The sequence below is a fragment of the Amia ocellicauda genome, chromosome 1 (assembly GCF_036373705.1).
Source record: "Amia ocellicauda isolate fAmiCal2 chromosome 1, fAmiCal2.hap1, whole genome shotgun sequence".
In the NCBI taxonomy this organism is placed as follows: Eukaryota; Metazoa; Chordata; class Actinopteri; order Amiiformes; family Amiidae; genus Amia; species Amia ocellicauda.
In genome coordinates, this window is record NC_089850.1 from 33,762,473 (window position 1) to 33,785,648 (window position 23,176).

The 23,176-nt window shown below is 35.6% G+C and overlaps 1 protein-coding gene across 1 annotated transcript in view; it reads right to left on the reverse strand.

Moving 5' to 3' along the window:
* LOC136748666 (PC3-like endoprotease variant B) overlaps positions 1-23,176 on the reverse strand; it is a 272,976-nt gene that overhangs the window by 216,173 nt on the left and 33,627 nt on the right. Inside the window, exon 3 of the mRNA XM_066702614.1 lies at positions 11,474-11,566. Coding sequence (XP_066558711.1) covers positions 11,474-11,566 — 93 coding nt within the window. The remainder of the gene's footprint in view (positions 1-11,473; positions 11,567-23,176) is intronic.

Sequence of the window (23,176 nt, forward strand, 5' to 3'; positions counted from 1 at the left end):
CCAATGACAGATTACCATGAAAAAAATCAAGTGCATTAAATTGATATAAGAGATCCCGCCATAAGGACAGCAGGAGCCTGTCCTCCTCTGCCCCCCACCTCACACAGCCTGCCTTCCCCTCTGCCTGCAGGTGTCACTGTTTAAGCATTTTAATCAGAATTTCAATAATGGATTTTTTCCAAAGAAGAGAGAAATTATTTTATAAATGATACTGAGAATTGGTAATGGTTGATTTCAACCAATTACTCTTTTTTATATTTTGATCTCCCTCTTCCTCTCAAAAATAGAGAACGAGCAACCTCCTCTGCCTCTATAGACCAGCCTCTTCTGATATATATATGTGTGTGTTTGTATGTGTATGTTTTGTCTGTATGTAAAGATACTTGCTTTAACTAACATTACAGATCACAATTTAGAAATATAAAAAGCATGCATCTCTTCTGTCCCTCATTTTTTAATTTTTATATAAACATATAAGCAACTATTGAACAATAATGTATGCTTTTTTCAAGGTAAAGCACAATCTCAATGAGTTGCTCATGAATAACAGGTTTAGTTTCCTTTTAAAATGATGATTGTATTCCTAGATAATGGAACAAAAACAAATAAAATTAAAGGTTATGGTAATGATTTCCTCACATACATTTGTGTCACAGTAAGTATGTAATTAAGTAAGAACATACGTACAGGTAGTGGACAAAAAAAATTAAACACCAGTGTAAAGTCAATTAATAGGGTGTTGGGACACCATGTGTGGCCAGTACGGCCTGTATGTCGCGTGGAATAGTCTGCCAGCATCTGGAATGCTGCAGGAGGGATACAGCACCATTCTTCCATGAGTAAGACAATCAACTCACGCCTGGTTGATGAAGGTGGAGAATGCAGTCTCAGGCATCGTTCCAGAATATTTCAGTTGGGTTCAGGTCTGGTAACTGAGAAGACCATGACATATTGATAATATCAGTGTCATGCTCATGAAATCACTGGATGACCAAACGTGCCCTGTGGTTGGTCATTGTCATCCTGGAAGACACCCCTTCCTAGGAGGAAAAAAATGCTGCAACATGAGGTGAAGACTTTTCCTTCTCAGAGAATGAGTGCATCCAAACCACCAGAGCCCTTCATTTTTGGAACCGAGCAATCAGGACTGTAGAGTTCCTTAGGTTGGCACTACACGTGCCCTAGTCCATTTGTTGAGAACATGGTGAAGGATGATTCATCTGACCATATCGCATTTCTCCACTGCTCGGTAATCTATCGCCTGTGCTCTTTGTACATCTGGACTCGTTTTAAGGGGACCGTTTTTTGATTAAACTAGCTGCTCATGCCCCAGGTTGAAATTTGCAGTCAAATGATTAGCAGTTACTTGCCTGTTTTGCCTTGAACTTCATATTAATGCACAGGATATCATGATCCCGGAGTATGTACTTCCATCCACTGTTGCCTTTTACTGATGATGTCTTTCCCTCAGAGTTCCATGCCGACACCACCTTAGACACCATTGCTCATGAAACAAGTTTTAGTCACCAAAGCTCCTGCCAAATGTGCTCCAACAATCATCCCTCAGTCTAAGTCACTGAGGTCTCTTCTTGCAGTCATGCTAACCATAATTATAGGGAACCAGGCCTGTCCAGTATTTTTATACCCTAAGCATGCTGAGATGTTATTTGCTTAATTAACATATGAGCCACACCTGTGTGGAAGCCATTGCTTTCAATATACTTGGTGTCCCTCATTTACCCAGGTGTTAACTTTTTTGTGTCCACTACCTGAACATACATGCATACATACATACACAAATCAATATAATAAATACATTACAACTTGGATGCACTGACTGAAGAATCTCACTTCCTCATTTAATACCATTTACAGAACTCAGATTTGGATGCTTGCCATGCGCAATACTAATTATGTTTGTGTCAAGCACGGTTTCCAAGGAAAAGTATATTTTAACCTTATTAAATATTGACCATATTGACCATTGACCGTTTTATAAATAAAATGCAATGAAACCAATTGTGTTACATTGATACATAGGTACCAAACCAACCACTTACCATTTGAAAGCATTTTAATCCAGTTAATAGGCGAAATGTAAAGCTGTTGTTTACAGTCTTAAAAAAGCACCCAATACCTAATAGAGATTTAAAGGATTGTAGCCACAAACAAATACTGGTAAACACATAATTTATGCATTTAACACATATGTTAAGACAATAATATCCATTACATAGAATGAAAGTGGGAGCACAGATGTTTTATATCCCTATAGGTTCTTTTCCAGAAAAAGACATATCACTCTTGTTGGTTTTCTTCTTGAATTATGAAGCCACTTTTATCGTTGTGAGGTTTTATCTTATAACCACTATGATTCAACTTATAAGGAAATGCTGAAGTTAGTAAATAAACTTTAAACAATAAGATATGGTGCTCATACCTACACACCGAAAAAACAAACAAACCCACTATCTGCTGTTCACTGGTCTGAGTAAAGCTGTCTGTATCCTCCGTACTGATAACTGGCACTGGCAGTGCTGAAGCTACAAGGCCTAGACATCCTCACTACATACTAATGATATCCAGTACATCTGCTCTTTCATGGTCAGCCTTAGGGTCTTATATTTGCTTGTGAAAGGAGTGACTTTGTCTCCCTCCCAATGGTGTCTTCAGAATTATAAAAGTAAAAACCCAGTTGGGATTTTTAAATGCTTTTTTTTTCCTCAGGGTCACAGCAAAATATTCTTCAGCATAAAAAAACAGTGTTTCTTCAATAATTATTTTAGATTGTTACTTAGTATTTTATTTTATAATTAATAATTATTTGGGTGCAGTTGGGAATTACAAATAATAAAAATTGAGTACTCTATGGCTATAAATGTAGATTCCCCCAGGAAAAGATCACTGTGTAATCTGTTTATCTCCAGGGTGCGATCTTTCAAGTTCTGATTGCAGCAAGTTTGACTAAAAGAATAGGTTTCAGAATTTCATCATACACTTGAATGTTTTGATAATCGTACTACATTATTGCAGGGTAGTGCAGCAGTCAGACAGAAATAGTCAATTAGCCAATAGCAAGCCTAGAAAATGAAATGTCATCTGTGTATTGATATTGGTAGTTTTAAAGATTTATTCTTTTTTTTTCTCCACCCAGCAGTGGGCCTGTCCCCAGCAGTCTCCTTTAATCTCCAATTATTTGCTTAGTTGTGGTAAAGTCCAAACTATTATTTTTCTGAATGCCTAGATATCCAGCATGTAGAGTTAACGTTTGTATTGCATTTTGCACTATTATTATATTATATCTGGAATAATCACGTTGCTTCCTTGAGAAACAGTAGTTTATGTATGGTCTTCCAGAAATAATAAAGTGTAGCAATGGAATAAGAGTGAAACTTCAAAGAAAGACTAAAAATAACCAAGAGCTGAATTAGTTATAGCAAGGTTCTCCAACACTGGCCCCTGCAGACCCATAGGGTATTCATGTGTCCATTCCAGCTAAACTCTCATTTACTTCACCGGACCAATTATTTTCTCAATTATTCAAAATTAACATGATATTTAGAAACTGACAGATTAAACCAATAGGCTCTTCAGGACCAAGGCTGAAGACCACTGAGTATGAGGAAAGGTCAGTATTGAAATAGATCAGTTCAGTGAGAATGTTCTTTACCTATACATGTAAGTATGTATGTCTATATATTTATACAGGGGTGTAGGTATCTTTTCAGAATTGGAGGGGACGCTGTCATTATTGGGCTGATGCGCATGGAATTGGGTATACAAAACCTATGCCTATGTGTGCATATATATATATATAATTAAAATATGTTTATAAAACTCAAGTCATAGCAAATTCAAGTATATGTTGAAATAATATATATATATATATATATATATATATATATATATATATATATACACACACTCACATGAAATATATATTAAACAAATATATAACTTTTAAATGTTTAAAGTATTCCTTGAAAACCAACTGCAGAGTTCTAATGTCAAGGTTTCCTTTGTCTAGCAAACAAAAAGTCTATTGAAATAGACTAATATTTTAAGACAATAGCTTTGCTTTCCTGTCCTGCTTAATGTCTTTGTCTTTCTGCCTCCTTGATGGCCAAATAATTGGTTGTTCACTTATGTCCCTGTCTCCCCCGACAGTTTCAAAGATGCCCCGAATAATGCTGCAAAGGCTGCTTTCAATGGGGGAAATCCTCATTAATCATCAGAGCCTGACAGCAGTAGGGAACACCTGCATCTGCCAAAGGAAACAACAGTAGCTTTGGGGACAGATTCTTTACATGGGAACCAATTCTAAGTGAGGTTCAGAGGAATTAAAGACTAGCACTATTACTTTTTTTCTCAGCTAGCTTTGTACTTTAATTAGGTCACACTCGTTATGACTCAAATGAAAAAAATGAAGCCCACCACAAGTATGCAGTAAAATAAACATGGACAGGCAATGGGGTAATTTCACTGATGGATTCCTACACCAGTGTGTGTGTATATATATAATTATAATATTTAAAAAATATTATGGGGGATATTAGTGTTATGTAATGGACATTTATAAGACAGTTATTATCCTTCTGAACAATTGTTTCAGAACATTCCAGGACAGCTGTGACATTATAACATCTGAATGTGGAGAATACCATCCCTTGTACTGAAAACATGTCTAATTACCTCCCAAACAAAATGTACATTGGACCTGAAGTGCAAGGAAAAAAACAACATACAATTATTAATCTGAAAATCAAGTACCCTAATTAAAATATTAGTACATTTTGACAAATTAATCCGGATAATAAGAGAAATCATAATAATTAATGCTTATAACAATTGAAGACAAATCATATAACATCAAGAGAAAAAAAACTATAACAGAATTAACGTATTAAATACTAGTTTTGCTTAATCTTAGTACAATTTTGATTGAGAATGGATGGAAAGTACTTCTGGAAGCATATAATGTCATTATCCACTATTAGTAATTATAACTGTGTTCATGATATTCAATTAGATTAGTTTAAGTCATTTTCAGTAATTCCTTTTAATGTTTCAATTAAATGTTTCAAGTTTAACATTTTAATTAAAGTACTTAACTGACGGCAAAAGACAGAATGGAAGAAAAATATTAGAAGGCATTAAACAAAGAACACATTTGCCTCACTGCCGATTTTTCTATTTAGCAAATAATTGACAGTACTTCTGAATGTATTCAATTTAATTATATGGTGCTCATACTTTTCATTAAGTAATTCTAGATATGATTAGAGGTTAGATGATTAATTAGCAAACTTAGAATTGTTTAAGATCTAGAATTGTTGCCAAGCCAATCAGAACAAATGGGATTATTTTTAGAGGACAAGTAAGAAAACATTGATATTATACTGAAAAGTTTAAGGTCTGAAAAAACAACAACTGTCTTACAGGAAATATATGTTCAGCATAATCCTTTAATTTGAACCAAATCAAAAAATCTAGTATTGCTACACAGAAAAAAATATATATATCATAAGTGGTGCTAGAAATCCACCCTGAATCACTGATATCATATGGGATGGTGTTCAGTGATCAGAACCCCTTCTAGAAAAGGTAAGAGGCACTCACATTTCAAAGCCATATTAGTTTAGTCTTATGAGATACTAAAGAAAAAGTACAGCCTAGGATCAATGGCTCTCTCAAGCGTGTTTCTGCTTCAAAAGAAATATCAAATACCATAAAGGCAAACAAAGAAATAGTTAAGGAGGATTTCGGGAGAGATCTTAGCACTTGCTTCAGAGGCTGAGAAGCAATGTGCAGGTTGAATGAAAATGTAAAATCAAATAAAAGCCTGGAGAACCTCTAAAAACATTTGAGTGTTCCACATGTAACCTGCCCTGGCAATTAAATCTACAGAGTTCAGTGGTTCAAATAGTACAATATGCCTTTGGACTTCTGCTGGCAGTGCACAGGGCATTGTTTAGATCAGTGTACCCAGGAACAACTTAAAATGAAGCCAAGAAAGAGGCAGTAAAAAAAGAAGAGGAAAAAAAGAAAGGACAAAAGCAAAATGAAATGTCAGAACAAAATCTTACAAATATACATATATAGTTCATTCATATTGAATACATTTACATATATTTAATAGTAATATCATCATTTAGCAGACACCTTTATCCAAGGTGACTTAAATGGTTTGGCAATCACTAAGATTAAATGTTCTTTTTTTACACATTAGCACTATGAAAAAGTCACCTACACGCTATAGTTGAGAACGTTAAGGTATAGAAAAAGATTAGCATGGTCTACGGGTTTAATTGATTAGTCTAATATTAATCTAAAACATATATAACAATATATAACTCTGCACAGGTGTTTCCATCAATCAAACTGATTTCTGAACACTTCTGAATATTACTTTTTAACATTTTTCAAGAAAAACCTATAAACAACACAATTAAGTGTTTGTTTAATTTTCACATTATGAATTGCACTCCATATTTAAAACACAAGCTTGTTGAACTACTCCCTTGGGTAACTACCATACCACTCAACAGCCATATTCTATTACAAGTGCATATATAAATTACATATTTCTACAATACCACACTTCCACACTCACACTGACATTAACATCTGTGCTTGGTGGTTCACACATTTTTGAAAGCATCTTGGTTTGTCAAAATGGACTGATGTCTGAAACAAAGTAAAAGAAGGGCTGGTTCAAAGGTGACACTGTGTTTTATAACAATACTGTATGTGACTGGAAAGCCCAGCACAAAATTGGGTTAACTCTGCTTATCTGATTTGCAAAGCAGCTACACAGGATGGGACTGGACAGGACAGGAATTACGTTATAATGCCTCTTAGTGCTCACTAAGAGCCGATACAACATATCACAGTAGGTGTCAGTTGCCATGGCAACACATTACGGTGAAGATTGTTGCGCTTGTGCTCTGCAAATTATAGGATGCAAAACTGAATTTGGTTTGAGATAAAAGATACTGCATACCCAGGTACAGGACTACTGAGTATGCTACTACTATAATAATGCAACATTAGGGTAACTTCGGTAAAATACTTAATTAAAGACTTCAGTAAAGTGAGATTTGTAAATAACCATGATGTATTATTTTTTTATTTGATTATCGAATACTTCACGATTTCACATTTAGACTAAATGGCACAGATGTCCACGTAAGCAAATACAATTGAAATAATGTATTTGAGGTAGACAGAGTACAGTAAGAAATGAAAGCAAACCATTAGTTTAAAGATAGTTGTGTAAATTATTCTCATTTATTTTGCTAAAGTCACAGAATTAATCAAATCTACACTATATGTTAAGCCTAGGAAATATAAGGTTTGCACTGAAAAAAGAAATCCTAGAAAATGCTTATGTACAAAAAGTGTCATGCTGGGGAAAAAACTAACAAAACAAAACAAAAAATCTTGTAATTTAACCAAGTGTTTCAGGTTATCATGGATTTCAGGTTACAGTGGAGCACATATAATACAGAGCTTAAAAGTAAAAGGTTTTGGACCTTTTTGCAGGCAAAACTATGGGGCTGCAATGTGATATATTGGTCCTGAAACTCATTGAAGCTGGAGACTAGTTGACCCATATCTGGTAGAACAGCACAAAATTGCACCTTAACACTGGATCCACAGCAGAAAGCACACACAAACACACAGAGAACAAAGATTCACACAAATAGCACATGCATTTTAAAAAAACAAGTCATCATGATGAAAAAAAGCCTCCAAGCAGCTGTGAGACTAATTAGGTAGCATTTTCAGTAGACTAGCATGAACTCAATCTTTTGAGTGCACTTAATACACTACTTTGACAAGGTGAAAATATTAGATTATTGGCAACCATTATGTTTCTTTAACAAAGTGACACCAAGCACAATTTATTAACAGGTTATGTACTACATGCAATATAATATTTCATTTCAGGTACAATTAGTAGAAACAAAACAAGAAAAAAACTGTTTTCCCATATTTGCATAAAATACATGAAACACTGAATTATCAGTAACAGCCAATAACAATTTAAAACAATCTTTATTAAGTTATATGGCATGAGTTGTCATAGGTTGTGCAAAACATGGTCACTTGTGACTAGTGACTAGTCCAAAACCTGTTCTCAATTACATTTTTAGCATTAACTGATAGGCCAACCAGTGCGCAGCATTCTAACATCTTCAATCGAATATTTATGAAGTGTAATAGACCACATAATGTAATGACAATTTAGACCCTACTCCCCCTACTGAATGTATGGGAAAGGCACTCACTCGCAGGAGCATAATTAACATTTTTATAGAGAATTGTTTAGTCTGGTTAGTGGACGGTCACTACTGTTACCCAAGGCAATGTCTGCTTTATTGTGTAAGAACATAAGAAAGTTTACAAACGAGAGGAGGCCATTCGACCCATCATCCTTGTTTGGTGTCCATTAATATCTAAATGATCCAAGGATCCTATCCAGTCTATTTTTAAATGTTCCCAAACTTTCAGCTTCTACCACATCGCTGGGTAGTTTATTCCAGATTGTGACGCCTCTCTGTGTGAAGAAGTGTCTCCTGTTTTCCGTTTTGAATGCCTTGAAGCCCAATTTCCATTATATGGTCAAACGATTTGTGTCTCACATTGTGGAATTTAAATTTTGTATATGTTCTATAAAATGATGACTAAACCAAATACAAATCTAATCATAATATATAAATAATAGTATTGATCCATTGATTCATTGACGGCATGTTTTTTATTTGCAATCCTGAGACTCTCTGTTAAGAAAGTATTTGGTCGGCATTTCATCCTGATTTCAATGATTTCAGTATACGGAGGGCTGGAGTTGGAAACTTGTTTCCACTTGACAATCAAATTAATTCTAAAATCTATGAAATCATGCTAGTAATCTTTGTGGCGCCTTTTTCCTTTCCATTGAAATATCTCTGAAAACATTTCCACTGATATCTCTATGTACTACTCAGCATGATTTGTCATGTTATATGTGGAAACTAAATGAAAACATGATTTGCAAAACTTCTTTCACACAAAACACCATGTAAAAACTTTAGTTTAAGCTCAACATTTTGGTATCTGGGAAGGAAACCAACTTCCAGGAAGGAAGGAAGGAAGGAAGGAAACCAATTGCCAGACCAATTTTGCATTAAAACTTAAGCTGCTGTCTTGATTCCTTTAGGCTCATAGTATTGTAGCCACACACAATGTATTGGATGAAGTTCTAATCAGCAGTTGTGTCAGAAATATAGCCAAAAGTGCCAAGTTACCTGTCAAACCTTTGTTAACCTCTATACTAAGAAGGGAACAGTGATGTCTGCAATTCACGTGTCCACTTGATGACCTCTGAAGCAGCTCTCCGACAATACACTGAAGGATTAATATGTCAGTAATACTGAAGGTAAAAGACAAAGTTTTCAACACCAGCAGCAGATCCATACCTCGGCTTGGGTGAATAGGTTGCTGGTATTTATTTCACCTGTCAAAGATTATGTTTTCTGTATTTTTTGTTCCATTACATACATTAGGTAGATTTGACAATATAGCAGCAGTAACATCTAATTATAGCAAAATGGTCTCCCTCGGAGCATCTGCAGTGTCGAGACATATTTTGTATGGAGTACAAGTTGCTATGCCTGGAATGAAGCCCATTGGAGACCAGTTAAGGTGTACAAACTAGGCACTAATTATTTGTTGTTCCTACATATTCCTAATGCTGCTACAGAAAAGTCTCGAAAAAGACATCTTGAGGGGATATCACCTCTGTACAACACTTATATCCTTGTAATATTAAAGAATGAACAGGCCCTGTCATTACCATTGTAATTACTATTGTAATGTTGGCTATAGTGAGGGGAGTACTTGATTTCTGTCATTTTCCTGCCCCCCAGCATTAGAAATGCAAGAATCCACACACTGTCATCTGTTTGTAATTAATTCCATAGTGCAGGCTAAGTGTGAAGTTGTGGAACACACCTGTTGGCATGTAAAAGGGATTAACTGCTAGTCTTCTTCACACCATCACCAGCACTTTACGGGGATGTACTGAAGTATCAACTTTGGACCCAACCTGTTAACCAAAGCATCAACACCAAATGGCTTAACCAGTGCTACACCCCAGGGCAAGTATTTCTCATTATCACCGGAAAACAATCAGGGATCCCTGTATTCTTTAAGGAGAGGTTAAATATAAAAGCAAGATTTGTCACAGTTGCAGTCTATATAAAGATAGAAACATACTTTAGTTTGTAAACTTTGTGGATTTCTCAAATACAGTCATAACTCCTATAGCACTGTCATCCAAGTCACCCCTTAATTCAAGTCTTTATGAGACTGATGAAGAAGGAATACAATTTGTATAGCCAAAAAAAGGACACACATTTGTGAAATATAAACTGTCTATTTATAGGGATCTCATCATGGAATTCATATGAGCGAAATTAAGCCTTCAGTCTTAAAATGATTACAGCATTATTAAAGATCTGAGACACATCGATACATATATAAAAATTGTGAAGTAATATACAAATGTGAAATTCTTTACAATATGATAAACAAAAGAAAGACTGTAAAGGGTTTCTTGAATATTGTTAATATGTAGAATGCTAATCTGAAAACAATTAGCATTGTTGTTCTTCAACATACTTTATGAAACTCTTCAAAATGGAACAAAAAAAACAGACAGCTACTTAGTAGTTATGTTATTGTTGTGGGTTTTAATATTTCCCCATTGCTGATGATCATGTAATATTAAATCCCAACAACTGCTGTGTATCTTTTACTTACCCTTGTCCATAGGCGGACTGGCCATCGGGCAATTCTGGCAAATGCCAGAAGGGCCAGTCCTTTTTGTAATTAAGTGTGCCGGTCGATTCCTATGTGTCCCGGCGCCCCATGTAGACTAGCACATCGCCAAATCCCACCACTACCACCCCACCACCCCGGGACCGCACTATATGGAGACCCAGAATTCACCAGCCGTCGCCTCCCTGGTTAAAAATCCAGAGCCATTTTTTGGTCCCAGTCTGCCCCTGCCCTTGTCACTATTGGTTCTTTTCTACCAGGTGTTACAAAATGTGTAAATAGGCAGTCCAGTCCCTCATATAAAGTCTAGCACATTAAAAGCAGTTTCCATCATTTTGACGGTCTTGGTGCTCTCACTACCTGCATACATTTCAGTTGAGTTGGAAAGTGTCTGTGCTGTCTCTTTGAAAACAAGTATACTCAACCTTATAATGTACTCAGTTCACTATTCTGTCATTTTATTGACAATTTGTATGATTTTTCAAAATATAAATAAATTGCATAGCATATGCAAAGCTTATGTTACTGAAGGAAAGTGTATTATTTGGCCTTACAACAAATTGCTACGGCCATTCAATAATTGGGAGGAGAAACGTACACAATTTTGAATTGAATTATATTGAATGACTATAACAATGTAACTCACCCCTGATCCCATATATAGTTTGGACTCCAGTGCCATTCTTCGTTGTGAGCCTGTGGTGTCTTTAAATGTGTAGTGATCTTCAAGGTTTCCTATCTGCATTCAAAGGGACAAAAAATAACACATAATTAGATCTTGTGATTTGTCATTAGTTTTCTTTTGCATGACTGGAAGACTACATGTTAAAGGGTATTAAAAAAACATGGCAATATGGTGTTATTAATTTTTCTTTGGCACTTAAGTATAACTATTCTCAAAGGAATATAATTTAAATAAGAGTTAAGTTTAATTTCCACTAGCATTGCTCAACTGCACCTCATTCATGTAGAGCTGAACAAATGTTTCATTTTCACCAACCTACTCCTCACGAAGAACCAGATTAATCCCACTGTGTTCAGTTTAACAGCTTACAGTTATAAAATGAACGTAGCAATAGCAAATATAGGCATTCATTTTTTATGGAACTGCAGATGCATCTTGAAAAAAAAAAATACTATGTCTTTATTTGTACAATTAAAACCACTAAGGAACGACAGAATGGATTTGTGTTCCAGTGTGAGCTGCTCCTGTTCACATTCAGGGGAATGCAGAAGCCCATCTTTAGTTTCTCGCTCAGCCCCGAGTCACTGGGGTGGAAGCTATGGTATTGCAACTGAGGGATTTACTTGCAGCAAATTAGCAAAACACATTGGCACATTACCAGCATGCCCAACTCAAAGGTAATTTTACAAGCATAAATCAGGTGATTAAACCTTGCTGTATGTGTTTTGGGGGATATGCCTTATGCCATTAAAAAAAAAAAAACATTATTGATAAACAAATTAAATAGCATTTATTCATGAATAGGTTTAACAGTCATTTAACTACAGCAATTAATGTCCATAATACATTTTTAACATTCTTCGAGACGATTATTCCAGTGAGTAAATTAAAATCAAATGAGTTAAGAGATGGGTTAATATTAAGGAAAGCCTAATGCTGATTCCACTACCATTCATTTCATGACTGGACTGAACATGACAGCTTCCCCACCTCTGTAAGACTATTTGCAGTTGTACTGCCCCCACAGTGTTAAGGAACCAGGATCATGTGACACTTCACATACTGTAATTAAACCACTTTTCATCTACGAATAGGGCCTAGACCATCTTATCCGCCTACATGTTTTTCTGAAAGAGCAAATATAAAAACTGCAGAAGTAAGTGTTAAGAGAAAAACCCTCATCGGTCATTATACATGGCTATCATTTGATAAAGGACAACAATGCCTGGATTAATAAGGAATGTAAAATATTCAAAATGAAAATGCTACATGAATAAAAAAACAAAAATGGGTGTATAACAGAACACCCGGTGGGGTGTCACAGAGCACTCGTCATTGTAGCCCACTGTCCTGCACCTATTCCTCAGATACAATGTTCAAAATAACAACAATTTTTTTACTTAATTTAATTTGTACCTCATATACAAACAGTGAAAATATGTATATAAATAAATGTTGGCAACATCACATTGCCAGTACTTTTCACTGATGATCAGCTGGACTTATGCATTATGCATTTTGTTTGTTTGTTTAAATCAATTAATGCATTGTATATAAAATAATAATAATAATAATAATAATAATAATAATAATAATCACCATCATTATACTTATTTCTAAGAAGTGCAACTTACAAATTACCCAATAAGAATTTTAAAGCATTACATAGGTGCAGTAGTACAATCAATACAAAATACAATAAGCATACATCCTAAATTAAATAAATACAATTCAGTTGCACATTCTGGTACTCACAATTTCCTTTAATAGGACTACGCAAAACTACTATAACAATTCAGTGTGTATAATATCACAATTTACAGATAATACTAATTACAAGAATAGTATTTGCATGTGAAAACAACTGCATTAAGAAAAAAACACAATACATGGAATACATTTTCTCCAGTTGTATTTTTAAGCAGAATAACAAAAGATATTAATAATACATTTTCAATCTTATATAAAAGGACACACTCCCTTTCAGTTAGTATGTGCAGTGTGTGTGGGGGGGGGAAGTATGAATCTCTGATCTGAATTAGTCTTTCCTTGTATTAACAACACTTACTTCTAAAGCCTCAAATCTAAGCCATGGCTTTTTCAAAGCATGAAAAAATGCTGCTTTTACTTTTTTTTTTAAGTCAGCAAACAGCAGGGCGCCTGCTGGATCTACCTTATTGAAGATGCATGAGGAAGCACCATGACATGAATTCAAAGCTAGGTTATCAACAGCACATTTCAAAATAAAGTAGGAATCGAAAATGTATAAGAGGGATATGAAACTTATCTAAAAACAGACAGTAAATCTGGATTTGCATAGTCTGACTTATTAATTTATTTGTTTGTGTGTTGTTTGTATAATTGTATTTAAAAAAATAATAATAATTTGTGTGTGAGGGGGCAATTTCCTAATTCAGGAATTCCAGAGATTCAATTCATTTCATACCATGCCAAGGATGTCTCAAGGATCTACAGAAAATAAATAAATACAATTGAGAACCATGTGGGTTTGTGTCTGTCAGGGGCTCCTGCAGCAAGCTGTTGCCTTCACAATCATCTAAAATAGTTTCATCTTTACAAAACAAGCATCCATTCACAGTAATGCAGTTTCCATCCTCAAATCTATTAGCCTGCTTTAGTTGTGCACAGAGATATCACAATGCATGTATGACATGAAAAACACTGTTCTTTGGAAAAGCTTTATGATAATGATATGCTATGACAATTCTGAAAAGCAAAAACGAACAAATGCATAAATAAATAATCTACAATTTCCAAATTGCTGTTCTTGAAGACATGTTTATCTATAGGTTTACAGACTGAGGTAATTTAGTTACCAAAATTAACAAATTAAAAGTAGCAGTGTTTCAAGTCGACAGCTTATTCCACTACAAAAAAGATCCTTGGAACACATAAAAACTGGTTCGAAGAGAATTATATTCTGATCAACAAACTTTCTGAGCATTGCTGAGCATTGAGAATAAATGTGAATCTCACCTCAAGAAAGCACAGAACCAGTGGTGGCTTGACCGGGCCAAGGAGATGAAGATATCCTGAAATTCATCCAGACATACAAGATCCTCACCCAATCAACTCTAACTCTGAGTACAGGCTTACCTGAAAGGAGCTCATCCTGGCACGCCAGCAAGAATAGTTTCAAATGCCAGTCACAATCTGTGACAGATTGGTCAGTACTTTACGACATACAGCAGGCAGATTCTAGCCTCCAAACCTCCAATAACAAAGGTAGTAAAAAGCCATAGGGCTGCTGACATCACGTAAAGCGACAGGAGCAGATGTTATTAAAGATGGGAGACCCAATGCTGACAGAATAGTTAGATGATCGAGTCACTGCCACCTGGCATACTTGATATTGCAGGACTTCAAGGATGGCACCATTATAACTCTTCATGAGAAGAAGTACAAATTTACCTGTAACAACTACTGACAGATAACATTACTGTGAGTAACAGGGAAAGTCCTGCCACATGTCTCAAGCCAATCTTGGAAGAGGAGTTATCTGAGTCACAAGTTACCTGGCCGTGCAACAGTTGATGTTTGTGCCTCAACTAGAAGAAAAGATACAAGAACAACAGAAAGAACTGCATCTCATTTTTATTGACCTGGTCAAGGCCTGGTCAAGGCTTTCGGCTCTGTTTTCGAGGACTAGCCTGGCAACATCCAAAGAAGGCAGGTATTCCAGACAAATGACTGGACCTAATACTAAGCTTCATGAAGTCTCAAGTTTCAGTAGGTGGGGAACATTATCATCTTTCAGCACCATGAGGTTGTATCCTTGCACCATCCCTGTTCATCTTCCCATTTAAGTTTGTAGTTAAGCAGGCTTTAGATGGTGCAAGCAATGGAATTGGACTAAAGTACTGTTTTGATAGAGACCTGAACAACTATGAAAGACTGAAAACTGTCCCAGCCCAGCTCACCTTCATATTGGATCTTCTCTATGCTGATGATGCTGGGTTTGGAAGCCACGGTACAACTAAGCTTCAGCAAATAGCAAATGCCCAGCATCACACCTGCACAAGGTGGGGTCTCACAATCAGCAAAGAGAAGACAGAAGTGCTTCCCAACCTCCATCAACGAGCATCCCCCAGTCCATTACCCTGGATGTGAATCCTCTGAAGTCTGCCGAAAGCTTTATCTAACAGTCTCTAAATTGGCAGAAATATAAAGAACAATGGCTCGTACTTCTGGCATATTTCACTATTTTCAAAGTAGGCTAAGGAAAGGTGCTGGAATCTATATGAACACCAAGCTACCTGTCTACAAAGTTATAATTCTACATGTTCTCTTATATGGCAGTGAGATGTGGACAACTATCTTATGAGCCGCCAACTGCTACATAGTTTTCACCAGTGCTGGCTGTGGCAAATACTTCGAATCAGATGGTGGCACAAAGAGACCAATGAAGAAGTACTTAAGAACATAAGAACATAAGAAAGTTTACAAACGAGAAGAGGCCATTCGACCTATCATGCTCGTTTGGTGTCCATTAATAACTGAGTGATCCAAGGATCCAAGGATACTTACCAGAGCCCACACAACATCAGTAAGGACAATGGCATGCACATCCAGCCACCGCTGGCTTGGTCATGTGTGCTGCATGTCTTAAGACAGGCTGCCAAAGCAGATTCTGTTTGGGAGTTGGTATGTGGCACCCAGCACAGAGGTATAGAGAGGTGGAAAGATGCCATGAAAGAAGACCTGAAAGTGTTTGGCATAGGTGCAGACTAGTATACAGAGGCCCAAACAAGATCTACATGGTGGCCCATTGTCTAGTTAGCAGTGCTGCAGGAAGAGAGAGAGGTCAGCACCCATGCAGTTAGGAAAAGGGAGAGGCACCACAGACAACAATAGTGTCCGCCTCCATCAAATATGACGAGGTCATGATTGATTGATTGACAGAAACGTGATTATAAAGCACTCTAAAGCGGTGCAGTACTGGGGGGCTTATTACATTTCCATTTCTATGACATTCTAAAAAAGTATCTATACATTGACTGGTTTAGCAGAATCAATCCTCCATAATGTCAAACCATAAAATTATCATTGACATCTTTTAAGCCTGCTTTGACCTAAAAAAAGGAAATAAATGGGTATTTAAAAAATTACATTTATTTGCAACAAACTGTTTCATATTGTAAGCTGAAATATGCTAAGATACATTCTTAAATTAGGCAAATGGTATCTTAAACACAAGTCTGATAAGTAAAAATGATGTAACTGATTATGTTTATGTAAATGATGGTTAGTTATGACTAAATTTAGATTACTTCCATTTGCCTGCCTCAAAAGTTGTGTTCCTAGAAATGTAGGTGAGAATTGCGCAACTCAGGGAGCATTATCACATAGCAAACAACAGAAATGTGACAATATGCTTTACTCAGACACCATATTTTACACAACTTTATTACACTTAAGGTAACTAAATTAAAGAGTAAATACTTTATTGATATAGTTACTTACAACATAACATTCAGTGAATATTTATTCAATTAATATATATGTATAGCACTATAAAATGAGACGACACTTAAAATGTTCAATTGAGATCAAGGACAATCTTAATCACTAAGAACAATCGCTGCTACCAGGCCATCTGGAACTCATTGTTCAGGCTCTTTAATGCGAATTCAAGCAGAAGCCAGAGACGAAGATGTTGCTTCACAAGGGCAAACCTCCGAGTGCACTGGCTGGTCTAGTGGTCCAGCTTCCTCCCCAGAAACCCAAGCCACGTATGACTGCATTTGTACTCTGTTAGCTTGGGTAGAGAGACAGAACTATGATGACACTTCAGAAGATTCTTGATTGCTCTGCGTTGCTTTAAAGTGATCTCATTTTATTGGTGTTATACATTTACCGACAATACAACAAGATACATATATTTGAATTCTGATTAATTTAAAATTGATTTAACTTAATTTCACGGTCATGCACTTTGTGTTTAGGTCTTGCTGCTCTTTGCTGCTCTACATTTTTCTCTGTTTCTATGTTGTGTAACTATATTAGTCATACATTTTAGGAGTTTATTTAACCAACTTTAACTCTTTGTGTTAATTGTTCAAATTTATTTATGGCCTTTAAATTAAACTAAATAAGATGAAGTTTGTCCCAGTAAGCATATTTCTGGTTTAATTTTATATTTAATAATTAAATAATTTCTTGTCAGCAACCTGCGTTCTGGAATTGACTGATGTAAACATTGAGAAGGAATGTGGAAACACACATTTTGAAATTGATTCTCCTGGTTGGATGTCCATTCATAAATTGAAAAATTGAACAAATCATGTAAATTGAATTAGCATATCTCGAGGGATTACTGTATATGAATAAATGCTTTAAAACTTGCACAGCAAAAAATAAAGTTAGTGTTTTATGCTGGTCTTAGAATGTCACTGCTTAAGGTGCTAAGTCACAATGACTCTCAATGACACCAGAGATCAACCCACATTTCGTTTGAGTAAGCTAATTTCTCTGAAGAGTAAGCTCTTGTTGTTTCTCTTTTATTCATTCTTTCATTCCTTCTTTCTTTTTTTGACAAAGTTATTTCCTTGCAGGAAAAAACCTAACAACAAAAACCCCACTCTTTTGCTGAGAGATTACCAGCATTTACGAACCACGGAGGAAACCAAAAAGCTACTGCGTTCATTAAGTGTAAAATATGCCCTGTCAAGTTCACTTAAAGCTTGGGTATTGCAAGTACTTGGTCATTTATGAGGGAGGAGTTGTATATGCAATATAATATATTCTGCAATACAAAAACAATTTAAAACTGCCAAACCCTTAGTTACATTAGCACATGGAAAAACAAACTTTTTATTGTAACCTTTCTAGCTGTTTTATATAAGATATATAGATAGAATCATATTGATTGGGGTATCTATAAACAAGTAAAACCTATTCTGTAGAGATTGTATGTGCTAGGTGATTTTATCAAGTCCTCTTTCAGTTTCATTTTCTTCCTCATCTCTATCCCTCAGGGATATCAAAACCTGGCTTGCTGAGCAAATTGTCCTAAATTGAGTTCCTTTCCCTGGCATATACAGGCCTGCTCCTGGCGCTTGTAAAAAAAAAAAAAAAAAAAAAAAAAAGGAAAAGAAAAAAAGAGGAAAAAAACTTTATGCATGCTTCTTTCTTGCTTTCTTAACAATTCTCTCTCCCATTTCCAATTAAAATGGTGTAGTGTGCACCAATACCTGCTCCCAATTAAACGAATACTGCATTACCAGCCACAGTCTCCAGATTTTCTTTTATTCTCTCTTCATTATCCCTATTCCTCAGAGGCTAGCTGGCTGACTGCCAGGAACTCATGGCATGGATTCAAAAAAAAAAAAAAATCCTCACACATTTTTTCACTCCAAAAGTGTTTTCTTCTTTGTTGCCTGCTTCCAGACACATGCAAGGGCACTGATATGGGCCTGAGAATAAACTAACAGATAAATACAGTTCATACACTTTAAAAACTAAAAATGATAAAGCTTGACAACGCTAATTGACTTCTAAACTCTTGTGACTGCTTCGCCCACTGCATACAAGCAGAAATCACTATTAATCAGCACGATAGCCTATTGGCTGTGTGACACTGACACTGTGTGCTTTCTGTTCCTCTAGTATAGTGAGACTTACAAAAAGCTCTCTAATTATTACCATAAAAGGGGTCTACTTAAAAGACTCAAATGCAAGTAGATTTTTCCTCAGATGTATTTCAAATGCATGAAATTCACACCAGAGTGCATATTGTACGATATTTTACAGAAGGACAAAAATTAAACTTTCATGTGGCCAACCTTCAAATTAGTGACTCAGAGCATATATCACAGAAGAAGGTTGTGGAAATAACTCCTTTCTAATATTTTCTTTTCTTTTAAGATGAAAATGACAAATCACACATCAAGGGCATAGTCTGATATACTTATTCTAAAAAGCTACTGAATTTTATCAATTTTTAAACAATACCGGTGCTAACATGTAATATAAAACAATAATAAAAAAGGGAAATAAATTGCTACTGGTACAAATATAAACTACCATATTGCTTCTTTTTTTCCAAGAAATGGTTTCTATTTATTTATACAATGTAGACTATGTTTTATTCAGTTTCATGTAATATTTTAATGTAATGTATTACTGAAGAATACTTAGCAGCATGAGTGATCTGTTTATTCTGCTTTTAAAGTAAGAATTGATTGTTGTATTGTGATATTTACAGTGAGATATCTATTCCCTTTATTCTGAAGCCGTTTATTCCAAAATAAGATTACTACAAAATATTTCCAATATTGCAAACTCTAAAACAGCATATTCTCTCAATATTTTGGGAAATGTAGGTTAGAAAAATATTGTATAAGGCTGTTATTATTTTATACATGGTGCATAATCCATTCCACTCATATAAACACAGTGCTAAACATTCCTTTACATAAACCAGACTTCTACTTACAGAGGACACAACAGACAAATATGGTCCACAAGCTGTTGGAAGCCACCCAGGTGGTGGATTCCCTATCTGACAATAATCACACTTTAAGTTTATAATGCTTACTGTACAAACCATAGCCTAGCTCCCCTGATAGCTACTACACTCCATTTAACTCAATAACATATGTAGTCTGGCACAGCATGATGGATGACTATGGAACTGTCTCCATAGCTCCCTTGCTCCACTGAACTGGCCAGTCCTCCATGGGGAATCACATCTCTGGGTCATGTACCTTTTGTTCATGCATCAATATTAATCATATTATAGCACCTGCAGCAGGTGTTTCCTCAGATCCCAAAAGAAAAAGAAGAAAAAAAAAAAAAAATATATATATATATATATATATATATATATATATATATATATATATATATATATATATGTATATAGATTGTTCACTTATCCCGCAGCTCCATATCCAATACTTGTCTTCCAACCAGATGTGTGGGGTGTTTGTGTCTTTACCAGTCTACTGCAATAAAAAACAGAATGGAATATACAGGAATATATTAAACCTCTGGGTAACGTGAGCCCAGGCTGCTCTGATGGCCACACGTGTACGATGGTGAGGGGTGAAAGAGAGCTGATCGATGGTGACACAGTAACAGCCTGCCACGAACAAGCACACATCCAGACAGAGATCAAAGGTATTACAGTGGTGTGGAAATGTGAATAGACCACCTGCCCTAAAAACACCACCTTTAGAAAATGGTAACCCCTTCTGTCCTCTGCCCATCAGATGAAGCAATTGTCTTCACTGTGACAAAAGCCACAACATAGTGGCATAATTACCACAACAATTTGATAGTTTCAGATATACGGCAGACATCAGTTTTTCTTTAAGAAAGCCTTTGGAAACATGTGGACAATGTAATTGTGTTACATTGTAAAATGAGTTTAGGCTAACAGGGCTTTTTATTTCCCCAAAGCTTATATGATTTGCCCCACACACCCTATTTTCAATGTGAGATATAATAAAATATAATGCAATGTAATATAATATAATATAATATATATGTGGAAGAAACATCTAAAATGTACAATAAATAGAGTTTGATTTAATATATCCAGAACTACATTACATGTCTATTAATAAATCATACAAATAAATCAAGTGTCTTATTTTGTTATTAAAGAACCTGCTCTGTATATGATTCCTATACGTAAAAGTGCAAAACTTAAATGATTCTTTAAATATGTTATGTTTTCTTCACTGAAATATGTATGGTTATATCATAGAGATTAGTGTTAGGGTCTAATAGTATCACAAATTACAGAAATGCTGTGAATATAGCGCTTTATGCTATCGATTCATTCTTGTAACTTCTGCTGAGACCTTGGGCATTGTATCTGCTTTAAACATTATAAATGTACACAGTTTAGAAAATAATCAATGAGATCAGTGAAGATTGTACTACTACTGCAAAACAAAATTTAACAAAAAAAGTTTAATAAGAAATAACCTGTGGATTTATCCTAAGCCAAAATGCAACTTACACCTTGCTAATGATGACTTGTGAAATAGCATGCTAGAATTTAATAACTGTGCCACTTTAAAAGCTGCTTATTGTACTGTCACAGTCAATTACCTGTGTAGCTGTATTAAAATGGAAAGTTATACTTTCTTTGAATGAACATTAAATCAATTATTTTGGAGATGAAAAGCATTCTGCATGCTTTAAAATTTGTCACTTCTGTTAATAATAAACATGTCATAATACTTCTCCAGCCAGCTACGCTTCAACCAAAACATCATATAATTATATGTTTTTTCCACAACTGACTATAATACACATAGCTGGTAGAACCAAGGGTACCTTCACATAGCAAAACATGTATATTTTCATTGCCAAGTGGCTCATCTGGTAAAAGCTTCTGTCTGGAGCCCAGCAGCTTGGAAATGACCTTTCTGAATGCAGGCTGTGTTGCTGGGCGATCGTGACTGGGAGTGTCCAGCTGCAGTGACGTGGGGCGGACACTGTGAGAACTGGCTGGACGGGGGCGGTGAGGGGGTTCTCTCGAGCCACCGATCTCTGGTGGCTGACTGAATTGGCACTTTGACAAGTCTGAGCTGTGTGAGTGTGAGCCATGCCTATCCTCCTCAAAGCTTTCCTGATCCGTTCCATTTCACAGTGAGAGGAGAAGAGACTGGCTTAAAGGATGATCTTGAAGGAAGCCCGTCTTGGATACGGTGATAATACAGATTTTGTGCCATTGTGCTTCTCCAAATTGAAATCGCAAGTGGGAAAATATAATTGCTTTGTTTACTAAAATTATTTCAACAATGGCCGTCATACAAGTAAATGCATGATAAAGCAGCTGTATTCATCTATCACTATATTTAGGATATATATAAGACTGCTTGCAAAAAATACTAAAACTAATAAACAATACATAAAATAATTGATACATCTAAATATGATGGCTTTAATATAATTTTAATAAATACTTTTGACCATATAGTCACTTTAAACAAAATTATAAAAGATTCATTCTCAGATTTTTTGAGAGAAGGGAAATAACCAAGCGTGCCATTATGCCAGTTCTCTAATGACTAATGAATAAAAACATTCAACATCTATTCAGATTTTCTGGTTGAAAGTACCACCTGATCTGCAAAACACTGTTGCTGAGAAAAACAGCTACTTTTCCTAATCTTTTCAGAAGCGTTTTAGTCAGAGTATTCAAACAGCTGAAATTTCTCAGGAGCCTGTTTTTTTTTTTCTTTTAGACATTTCCAGGGTCCCCAGCATGAAAACAGTAGTTATTATCTGTTATGATTGCTCATCCAATTTCCATGGACGAGATCTGCAAACGGAATAAGCTATAAGGAATAGTTATTTTTCCTTCAGGATTAGCTTCATTTAATAGATGTTCATTCATATTATGTAAATAAGACATGTTTACTATTTCAGAGTCTGTCATTACCGGGAAGCCACTTCATTCATTGCTGTATTGAAAAGTACTAGACAGTCACAGTCAAACTAACATACCTAACTCATAAGTGGTGGTGCCATGCAGTGTAATTCCCTAGTAAGGCATGGTCCATTCAAGGCATTGCAAATGTGCCCGCCAAGTTCAGTATGGATCCGGGTGTGCCAGTCTAACATTGTCATGCATGTCGTGTTATCTATACTTAAAAACCCACACTCGTTTTGCTTTTGTCT